The sequence below is a fragment of the Ruditapes philippinarum genome, unplaced genomic scaffold, assembly GCF_026571515.1.
Source record: "Ruditapes philippinarum isolate M1 unplaced genomic scaffold, ASM2657151v2 ctg2817_1_1_1_1, whole genome shotgun sequence".
Classification (NCBI taxonomy): Eukaryota; Metazoa; Mollusca; class Bivalvia; order Venerida; family Veneridae; genus Ruditapes; species Ruditapes philippinarum.
In genome coordinates this window covers 61000-73159 of record NW_026863189.1, presented here as the reverse complement: position 1 = coordinate 73159, position 12160 = coordinate 61000, and the positions used below count along the sequence as shown (strand labels likewise).

The following is a 12160-nucleotide window of genomic DNA, read 5'->3' as shown; positions in this document are numbered from 1 at the left end:
CGTCACAAATTTGCAAATGTCCTGCCTTTCGAATGGGCAGTAATTCAATTATGAAAAGAATGGGCAGTAATCCAATCTTAACAGTAGGTATAGCACGATTGAATGTGGTACAAACTTCAACAAATTAAACAATTAATAAACAAAATAAATGTTGTTATATACGTAACACCATGCATTATATGACCGAAACAAAAAAAAAACTAATTATTTTACGAGTAATGAATTATCTACATGTATAAGAAAAAAGAAAATACGAAGATACGAAAATTTATAGGTGTTCTTATAGCATGTATAGATAATTCATTGTTTTGGTTCAAAATGTAACTCAAAAATCGCATTCTTGTGACGAATTCTTATTTCTTTTACAGACAGAATGGAACAATTATTGTATTGCCTCTGAAATGATTAGTATCTTTATTTCCAAAAATCTTTTATAATTTTTGTTGCCCTGTTATCAGTGGTTATAGTTTGACAAAAGATACGCATTGGCAATTCATCTAAACCACCCTTTTCTTCAGTTGCTTGTTTGCATTTAGTAAAGTTACATTGATTCAGTATTTTGTAGGGAAGTCAAAATATTATTTTGTTTACATTTTCGTACTTTCCAATAAAGTATTAAATTACATTAAGCATTACTATCTTCAGTTGATAAGCATCTGACACATGTGCCATAATAATTATTTAAACTCTATAAACTCATGTTTGCCCTTTCTAAAAAAAAAGAGAAAAATCTATTCGTTTCTGATGTATAATAATATAATATAATAAAGTAAATGTAATTTGTATTAAAGTATTTATTACTTAAAATGAGTGTTTGTCAAAGAACATAATCATGTGATGCTGTAATAAAAATTAACTCTTTGTAATAGTTATATTTGTTTTTGTTTAGAAGGTCATATTCAAAATTTACGTTATTTGTATTTTATACGATGCTATATCTTAATATGTTACCTCAAAAAAAATTATGACTTTTTATCATTTTTTAATACCCTTCAAATCACCGCTTTCCCTTGAAATATAGCATGCTTTGGTCAGGAGTGGGCATACGTCATATGTGGTTAAATGTTTGAATTCTAAACCGTATAATATTATCGTACGACATCGCACTTTCATAAAAAAATCGATACACTAATATTTAAATTGGCACCCAATACTTGTTAAAATGAAACGATTTAGAATTATTTTTTATGTTTCATAATCATTATCTAATTCATAGTTTGTTGATGCATACATGGCATGTGCATTCTACATTCCTAATATCTCTAGCCATTACTTTGTAAAAATCTGAATCATGAAAAGAAACAACAACCGAAAACAACAACAACAACAACAACAACAACAACAAAAAAACACAACAAAACAACAAAAGAATAAACACCACCACCAACAACAACAGACTGCATGACTCTTATTGTTGAATAATTCTTTCCAGTAAATATAAGATCTGTTTTCATAACTGGAAGATTTCTCAAATATTTGAAGACATACCTGCATGTTTTTAAAAGATTGAACAATCTTGTGTTTGTAAAACAACAACAACAACAACAAATATACATAAGATAATTCCGTTCGAAAAGTTTCCTATATTAAGTCACAACCTCCGTGTTTGGATGTTTCCCTCGTTTTGTCACGTTGAAGAAAAATAACTTTTAAGTTGTGGTAAGTTGTTTTACATATACCTTAAGGGTACAGAAGTTGATTTAATAAAAAGTTGATAAACTATTTGTAATGTGGTATATAATATTTCGCGTTTTTCCGGAAAGACAGACATAAATAGAGGTTGTGGTACAGAAAAAAAAATATGCAGTTTCTAAAACTTGTCTCACTTAAATAAGAAAAAATATTATATAATATATATTATTATGAAAACATGTCTAATATATCGAACATAAGTCATTAGTTATCATGTATGTGTAATATTTTGGTTCAGACACATTTATTTAAAGCACGATTGCGAAAGAAGTTCTTGCAACTTATATTAATCATTGTCGAGTCCGCTTCCTGGAACCAACCATGTACTGGTGTCATATGAAGAACAACATAGTCGTGACCTGATTAGGGCTCGAACCCATGATCGCTGGGTTGAAAGGCACTTGGCCACCGCTCCCTTTGCAATATTTTGTTGCAATATTTTGTCAGATGTTTGAACGGTTTCTGTTGGGGGGGGGGGGGAACGGAAAATACTTCTCCACAGACTTAAGTAACAACTATATATGTGGTGTTAACTGGTACCCAGTATTGTACTAAAAATAATTGAGTTCACGACATATCGATTCGATTCACTTATTATCCTAGTACCGCATATCGTCGATTTTGGAACAACTTATTATCGATTTAAGTACCATGGATTATCGATTTAATACTCACGAATCATTTATCATCGTTTTTAGTACCACATATTATAGATTTAAGAAGTACTTATTTTTGGTATTAATAACACAAAATATATAATCGATTTAATACCCAGGAGTCAGATATTATAGATTTAAGTACCGCATATTACTAGTATCGGTTTAAGAACCACTTATTATATTGATTTGAGTACCATATAGATTATCGATTGACTACTCATGAATCACTTATAATCGTTTTAGTACCAAATTCATACAATCATCATTATCCCTCATGTACAGACTTAATCAAACCGAATCTGTGTCTGCAATTTTCATGTAATTTTGTTGTGATTAAGGCTTTCGAGGGATCACCTTATAGTTAATAGTTAATACTGATAGTATTAACTCCAGATAGTTAATACTGGTGTCATTTCATAGTCAATACCCGAGAAGGGCTCAAACCCACGATCCCTGGTTTGAGAAACAGGCACATTGACTACTAGTGTAACATGTTTATCAGGAGAAGGAACAAGTAGTTTCTCCAATGTGAATAAATTAAAGAGGATGCTTGATTTTAGATTAAGGAAAAAAATTCACCGTAGTTAGTGGTGACTAATACAATGGGCGTGGCCATTGACATGTCCTCGAGGATTTCTTCGTGTAATATTAGATATGCATTTCAATATTGTCTTGCTCCTGTAAAGAGGTATGATGAGTAGTTTTGACTAACATCTAAATCTTCCCTGCATGCTAAATACATGATTAAATTGCACAATTTTTACCATGTGACCATCACTGAAACCGTTGGTTATTCTTGATTCATGTTTCTATATGGTAACAAAAAGCAAGCTCTTTTATTCGGAATTCCTCGCCGATTTTCCACAGGATATAGGGATAGGTAGGGTCGCAGCCATACAGCCTGATACAGGGCCGTATTATTATTTGAACACGTATACATATCTAGTCCATTTAGTGGTATATTCTTATGATTAAGTACAAGAAAAAATGATTCTTTTCCAATATTCGGATAGAGTAAACTCCATTAGGGTTGAATGTTACTAAAAACAAAATACCAACTGAACAAATGTCTTGTTTCAAAATTTATATTTTAATAATACTCAGCAGCCAACATTTTGTACATAAGGGTGTGGTCAAAAATCCGACAAAAGGGAGATCCCTCGAAAAGAACTTGATTAATTAATTATCAGCTTTCCCATAGTTTTGCTTGAACATATTTATTGCTTCATACATTTTACTTCACTGTTTTACATTTTGAACTTAATATATAATCATTTATTCCAATTCTGAAAAAAAACAGGTTTTCACAAAATTCACAAAACAGGTTTTGCTCTTAAATTACTGTTCTTGATTTATTGTGACTTTTCTTTTGTCTTAGAACTTGAAGTGTTTGTATTTGATGTGTAAATACTACTTATGTTAAAATGTAGGCTAGAAGTGATGTAAGATACTACTTTATGCTGAATAAATGTTGTTGTTGTTGTTGAAAACAATGAAAACAAAGCAACTAATGTGACATTTGCAGAGTATGTTCATGAGAGATAATACAATGGACAACATCTCTCGACCCCCGCCAGCACCGACTTAAGCGATATTCAGTTTTCAACACTCAAACTATTGGAAGTCAATAAACCTTACTTCATATAAACTTGAACGAAAGAGGGTATTACACTAAATGAGGGTCAAAGTATGCGTTTAATATGGTATATAAATTAGATTAAATTAAATTATATATGACTTTTTTATCTTATCTTATGTGATCGTTTAATCCTATTTACTATATTCATCATATGTGATCCTTTTATCCTCTACTATATTCATCATCTGGATCGTTTTATCCTATCTACTATATCAATCATATGATTGTGATCTTTTATTCTATTTACTAAATTCATCATATGTGATCTTTTTATCCTCTACTATATTCACCATCTGGATCTTTATCCTATCTACTTTATTCATCATATGTGATCGTTTTATCCTATCTACTATATTCATCATATGTGATCGTTTTATCCTTTCTACTATATTCATCATATGTGATCTTTTATTCTATTTACTAAATTCATCATATGCGATCGTTTTATCGTATCTATTTTATTCATCATATGTGATCGTTTTATCCTAGCTACTATATTCATCATGTGTGATCTTTTCTCATATTTACTATATTCATCATATGTGATCGTTTTATCCTATTTACTAAATTCATCATATGTGATCTTTTTATCCTCTATTATATATATCATATGTGATCTTTTATCCTATTTACTAAATTTATCATATGTGATTTTTGTATATATGGTCTCAAATTCATTAAACAGAAATAAGAATATGATTCAAAAGAATTTTACAAATTGTCAAAATCAAAAAACAAAATGACACTTACTTTCATTCCGCATTGTATATTTAATTGCGAGGAGGGAAACATCCAAACACGAAAGTTGTGACTTTTAAAATAAACTAAAATTCGTGTTTTAATATTATGTACATGACTGATTAGTTAAATATTTATTTGGTTGCAATTCTGAATGAACAATATTCATCGCCAAGGGACATAATATATAAAACACAAATCATTTCCGCTTTAAGTGAATAAAGTCAATGTATCGCAATTTTGTTGATATTTTGTGTTGATTTTTATGAAACAAAAATTGATTATACAGATGTGTTGTATTATTTTAAATCTCAAATTTTGTATGTTTAAAAATATATAAGTTACTAGCGCTTTTTTATGTTTGTTATATATTGAAAAATTGTTGTTTGTTGTTGTTGTAGTAGTAGAACCGAAATTATTAAAATATGTTGTTGTTTGTTCAAATGTTTGTATGTTTGAAAATATATAACATGTGCTTTTTTAGTTTATTTTTTATAATATTAGGTAATTGTTGTTTGTTCTTGTTGTAGTAAAGAAATGAAGAAAATGTGAAAACCCTTCGACACTTTACAATTACTGAGTAAGTACATATTTTTGATATATTTGTTTTCTCCAGTTTTTAATACTTCTAACCTTGTTTATCAAATTTATCAATTTATATCATTAAACATTTCTAATCACTTGTTTGCCCACTCGATCGTTGACCGCAAAGTTTAACTGGCAATAAGCGGACGTTGGGCAATTTCACGACACAGAAAAGTTGCTGTTTTCATGCAAACATGCCTACGACCTGAGTTGTCAATTTCTAGCATCAAAACTCCAATGCGGTGTTTAACAGTCGGTGAACGCCGCTCACATCGATACTTTTCTAAGATAAATAGAAATAGTGTGAATGTTGTTGTAAAATTAGTTATAAATTAAGATATTTGATAGGTTTTATGGCACGATATAATTGATGATATATGATGTACCTAACAACAGCGTAACTCTTTAACGAAGTTCAACTTAAAATACAGAGCACCCTTGATCCGGCGTGATCGTAAGAGGCGACTAAATGAGTTCGAATTCCTTGAGTCTAGGTATCTCTTAGCTCCTGTAGATGAAAATGGTTTTGACCCCAGGTGTTGCTTTAAGTTTGTTACACTCTAGGTTAGCCAAACTCATCTTTCATAATTCCATTTTGTTTCGGTCCACCCATTGTTTTCTCGTTTAGGGCACAACGCTTTTTATAATTTGGGGACCATACGCCGCTTTTCATAGAATTGCACTACTGTGTCACATTGAAGGTTCCATGATGACCGCCGTATGAACACATCTGCGAAAGTTTGTAAATTCAAAATTATACCTTTTCATGTTTAAATGTTGAATTCTACTTAAGCCGGTGCTAGAGGGCATGGACGGTAATTTGCACTTGACAGTTCCGTCCCCATTAACAGGCTCAATCAAACGGAGCCTGCAACATTTTCAATTTTGCCGTGTTAGGCTTTCTTTGGGGATTTATTTTTTTCTCTATTCTGGCACCATATAAGATAAATTGTGTTGGTGCACCGTAAACCCAAACCAAACATAGCAAAATGCAGCGCAATTCCTATATTTTGGGAAAAGTGCAAACATGTTTTGACAAATTTGATAACTACGTGTAAATAGCGGTAGGATGAGAAGTAAAAATGGAGTGGGAGTCTTTTAGGCAGATTTATATTTTATCCTAAACATTTTTCATAAGCAATTGTTTATTCAGTCACATTATAACAGTCAATATTTTGAAATATATAGTTAATCAGCTCATCTTGACAATGAAAATGTGGTCATAATGTCACTTTAACAAATAAGTCTTTAACAGAAACTACAATCTAACAAATTGCGCTTGAAGTGAAACGTACCTGATGTCTCATGTTTTACTAATTTAAATTCAAAATCTCTTTCTTAAAGGTGCGACCATTTTCTGATTATATAAATATATTATCGAAACAGTTATTTAGAAAAATAACTATCCATATGCATGAATTTGATTTTAAGCTAGAATATTTTAATTTTGTATGGTGAGGATGAATATTTCAAAACCCAGGTACAGACGGTATTACCGCACGGTATGGACTGCGGGCAAAGTATATAACTAACACCTATCTATATGGAATCAAATTTGTTCACCACCAGAAGAAAAAAAAACATAAATATTCATATAATTATGCTCGTTTCCGCTGATTGTCCGGTTTTTAAAAAAGTGATGTTTCAAAATGTAATGCACCATAAGTTACAAAATGATTAATTCATGGAAAAGTCATTCTGATCGATAAAACACTTCATCTCAAGAAAATAAATACAACGAGCATGTTTAAAATTTTATTGTCTTTAAACCATCATAGAACAAATGATTACATGTATATTAATACAGAGTTTTATATATTTGCAGAATAAAACATTCTTATCTTCAATAAATCTATATGGAAATTAGTCAACTTCACGTTTAAGTACATCATGTTCATGAACTAAGTTTGTGAAGAAAAATGATAAGAATAGATTCACTCAAATAATATTTCAAGTTCTATTGATTGAACACATAGAGAAAACAAAAAATTACATTTGATTAATAACGTGTATCATATATTTTCAAAAAAATCTTATCTTCAACATGTATTTGTAGAATTTAGTCAACTTCATGTTTAACATACTTAGTAAGCTTGTAAAGTAAAATGATGAAAACAGATTCACTCACATATTGTAAACGATTAATACAGGTCTATATGAAGAAAATAGATAAAACTTACATGTTCTTAAAAAGTCAAATATCAATCTGCATTTACTTCTATAAATACTATTGCCAGCAGAATGATATTCCATGCCAATGACAGCCAAAAGCATGCTTTATCGAAAATATTTGACACTTTGGTCCAAGCATCTCTGTTATCACATTCTTGTTGAGTGCCCATTATTTTGCCCATATCAGCTGCACCGTTTACCTCTTCATGACTCACATCCTTCTTCTGACCCCTTTTACCGAAGATAAGGCTCCAAATGCTTGATTGATCAATGTTTCGATTGTTGTGGTAAAGTGCCAGGCTGAATATTGTAAACATAATGGTAAGCACACTTCCTAGCATTTGCAGGCCAATATACGCAACAAGAATTGGAACTTCTTCGGATGTCTTTGGGAGAGAATCGTTTACGATAGAGAAGAATACAGCCAATGTCAGAAATACGGTATTGCTTAGTGATATTCTTTCACCGCTCTCAACGGGAAGCAAGAATGACAAAGGATTAAGTAATGATGTCAACACAACTGGTGCTATTAAGTTCCAAATGGTGTACTGCCATTTACGTCGTAATGTAATTCTATACCGTATCATCGTAAAGTTAGTCACATAGTTGTCATAGGTTTTGTTAAATCTATACCTGTCCACTTTAATCATGTCCCACTCTCCATTTTGTCTGGACAATTTGGACGGGTCTGTATTTTCGGATTCATGTATGTCATATAGGTCTATACGGCTATTGCTATGTATCCAAGAAATAAACTCAAAATCACATATCTGTGTATCGAAGGGATATTTGTAAATGTCTAATGAAATTCCAATTTCAATTTGCAGATACGACCAAGCTTCAATTTTACCATTGCTGCTCAAAAACACTTCTTTTATGTCCTCTGCTCTGATGAATGTTAGCAATTTATCTGAATTACCTGCATACAAATCTGGTAACCATATTGAACTTGCTTGCATTGAAAACTTTGAAATGTTTCTAAAGTCCGAAGGATTCCACTTCAAATATTCGTCAATCCATTCTAGACCTAATACAATACGAGTGCTTACAATCTTACTTTTCATGTCAATATTATCTATAGACATATGGTATAGATGCTGACTTATTGTAACCGGTCTATCAATATTCACAACCGGTAGAACATTTACGCTGTATCCATCAAATAGATTCTTGATAAATTGTGCATTGTTCACACCTGTATATGGTGCTGATTCCTGATGACATGACAATCCATTTAATAAAATTGTTTGAAAGATGGTAGTAAGTAACAACATGACTTAAAACGTATCTTGAAAAAAAAAACAACACAAAAAACTTCAACACAACAACAACAACAACAACAACAAAAACAACAACAAAAAACGTTCAGATAATGTTTCCAAAATGATTACTAAATGAAAGAACTTGATATCTTAATGCTTTTCATATACAAATGTATATACTTTTGCTTTCTGGTACTTAATAAATTATCCATGTATCATAATGGAACATATTTAAGTACTAAAAGTCATTTTATATATTTGCTTTATGACTGCCAACTAATTGTACATGATCAATGTTGTCAATGAAGGTTGAAATATCAAATCGAAATGTTTTAAGTGTTGTTTAATGTCCGAGTCTCTCTAGCAATATTGTTTTGGTACTATGATTTAAATGAATAGAAATGTATTGATTACTTTTCTTTTAAAATTTTTAATGGAAAATTGATAGTATTGGACAAAGTAAATAAAAAGATCCAAACAAAAGCACGAAACATTGGCCAGAATGAATAGCATTGTAATATAAACTATTCATAAAAACTAAGTGAAACCAAAGTCCATAATTGATGGCAATTATGACTTACTGGTAGCCATTATACTAAAATGTATTTGACAATTGTCATAAATATTTATCAATAAATGTATGCGCTAAATAGTCACTCAAGTAGCCAATAAATAATTATTAAGGTGCGTAACACAATATTCATCAGCAATAAATAGAAAAATTTATTGATGTAAACTTTTAATTATCTTATTTTTCGTACATTAGATTAATTTTTCTGTGTCTGATTCATACTATTTTTACTTTGACATCATTATCAAATATCTTAGTCATTTTTAGTAACTTATTGGTATAATTATAATTTGTAGCCCCATAAGCACTTGTGACAGTTTTAATTGCGGCAAAGATATAATTCAATAAGATTCCAAGTCTATTGACCTCAAATTTAAACAGGCCAAAAACAACAACAGAAAACAAACAAACAAACAAAACAACTACAAATATACCACAATATATATCAATATCTCAAACATCATTTCAGTCGTTTATCAACTATATTAGTCTTTCCGTTTCATTCTGGGTCGTTTATATACTCAACAGAAGTTAAGTGTGAGGCACACACTCTTGTGCAACACGAAATTTCAAATTATAGACCCTCCACACCACATACATTTAACATACGTGTTATATGTCTTCATGCAAGAAATGTATGCATTGTTAGTTATCAATTGGACTTTTATCTTGTTTAGTCAAAACAGCATCTATTTGCATATTTTTTTGAATGTGCATCTATTTTTTGTACATTGGCTTTCAAAAGATGAAAATACGTAACGTACTATACAATGAATAACAACATTTAAATTACATATTTCTGTTCATCGGATTTACACAACATTTGTGAATGTATACAAAAAATTCATGGTAAGGGCATAAAATGTCCAAAACCGGCACAATGCATTTACTGTATTCTTCAATCAATTCTTCCAGACATTCTCCATTGCTTTAAGTATTTTGAAGAAACAGATTCAACACATAAAATACTGAAATTAAACTATTTGAAGTATTCGCAGTCGCTTTACAATGGTGGGTCACTAATTTATTTTTCAATACGGTCAATAATTATATTAAAAAAGCAAATATATTGTACAAATTTCTATTTCAACCTTTCGATTTTCGAAATTATCTCTCCGCATTGAAATACAGAGTTTCAGACGACAAAATCTTATTTTGAATGGAACAACATGGACCATCTTAGGTAAACTTTTCAATAATTGAAAAATTGCCGATCCAATTCCATTTCTGCTGTTGTAGCAGCAATGATCTACAATATGTATTTTCTTCAGTCTAAGAAAGAGCGAAAAGTCACAGGGTCCCATGTCTGGAGAAAACGATGGATTTGGAAGGACAGTTACTGATTTTCTCCAACAAAAATTACTTATAGCTTCATTGTGTGCAGGAGCGTTGTCATGCAGAAAATTCAAACCTTTCATGCCAGTCGAAGGACAAAGTTTATTGTGTTTTTTCAATTTTTGTCGGCACGACACCTATGTTATACTATCAAATAAAACCTATAAAGGAATACAAAGAACAAAATAGAAATGCAAAAATATGCAGAAGTATTGTTTGTATAGTGTATAAAGCAAATGCTTGTAGTTCAAAAGATTGATGATAAAATGGAATTCTTGTATTTCTTAATGAAATGCCGTTAGGTTGTAGACTGCTTTACTAATTTAAGAAGTTATAAAGATAACATAGGTCTTACTAAGATACTGCTATTATTATTGTGATGGATAAGAGAAAAACATTCCAGAGAAGAGACATCCAAAAACACACTCTATCAATCCTTTTAGAACACATTTTTCCTATTTCCCAACTATGTGAATGCTCAGAATCATACTTTTCCAGGTTTTCAGGATTAGATTCAGCGCCTTTTTCGGTTTTAGCTTTACCACATATATAAAACAGGACACGAAGTAGTGCATTGTTTTGTCTAAGGTCATTGTCGCTATAATAACATGCCAGACTTATAATCGTAAACGCAATTGTCAGAACACTTCCGAACATTTGTAGACCAATATACGTGACAAATATCGGTGATCCTTCAGATGTTTGAGGTAATGAGTTGCTCACAATTGTGAAAAACACAGCCAATGTCAGAAATACGGTATTGCTTAGTGATATACGTTCTCCACTGTCAACAGGTAGCAAAAATGACAGAGGATTCAGTAATGATGTGATTACAACGGGCGCTACTAAATTTAAAATTGTAAACAACCATCTTCGCTTTATAGTAAATTTATAATTAACTGCTGAATATTTTGAATAACTGTTGTTTTCATAAGACATGATATAGTTTTTCCGAGACCAGGTTGCAAGGTTCCATTCTCCATTTCCTCTGAATTGTGTAAAAACGGCATTGCTTTCATCAACCTCCGTCACATCATTTATTACAAGTTCCTGTAAGGAATACGTCCAAGGCATTATTTCAAGTTCAATTACTTGTGTATCAAATGGATATTTATAGATATCTATATCTACACCAACTTCAAACGTTTTATACGGGTATGCTGAAATGTGTCCATTTCTTAAAAGTATAACGTTTTTTATTTCATCTGGTGTTAAAAACGTTAAGAGTCCTTCGTTATTTCCAACGTGCAAATCAGGTAACCAAATAGATTTCGAATCAATCGATAACTTAGTGGGCACATCATATTTCCCTGAATTATTCCATATCAAATATTCATCAATCCATTGTAAGTCTAGAATAAGAGTAGCACTGACTGTTTTTTGTTTTGTGTCTACATCATTCAGAGAAATCAGATACCAAGATAGATTTATGTCAACTGGTTTTTCAATGTCCAAAACCGGCAACATATATTTGCTGTATCCGTCAAATAATTGTTCCAGAAATTCG

General features: G+C 31.0%; 1 protein-coding gene across 1 annotated transcript; it reads right to left on the bottom strand.

Annotated features, from left to right (window-relative positions):
* Nucleotides 1-7514: 7514 nt before the first annotated feature.
* Nucleotides 7515-11727, bottom strand: LOC132721430 (neuronal acetylcholine receptor subunit alpha-10-like). The gene is made up of 2 exons (XM_060705738.1): nt 11080-11727; nt 7515-8699 (listed from the first exon to the last, which is right to left on the bottom strand). Exons 1-2 carry the CDS (start codon nt 11725-11727, stop codon nt 7515-7517), a joined length of 1833 nt encoding a protein of 610 aa, XP_060561721.1.
* Nucleotides 11728-12160: the final 433 nt, after the last annotated feature.

Coding starts and splice junctions, on each gene's coding strand:
- LOC132721430 (XM_060705738.1), bottom strand. CDS start 11,727: ATGCCTTGGACGTATTCCTTACAGGAACTTGTAATAAATGATGTGACG. Junction 8,700..11,079: donor GTTCTAAAAGGATTGATAGA/GTGTGTTTTTGG, acceptor TCATGTCATCAG/GAATCAGCACCATATACAGG.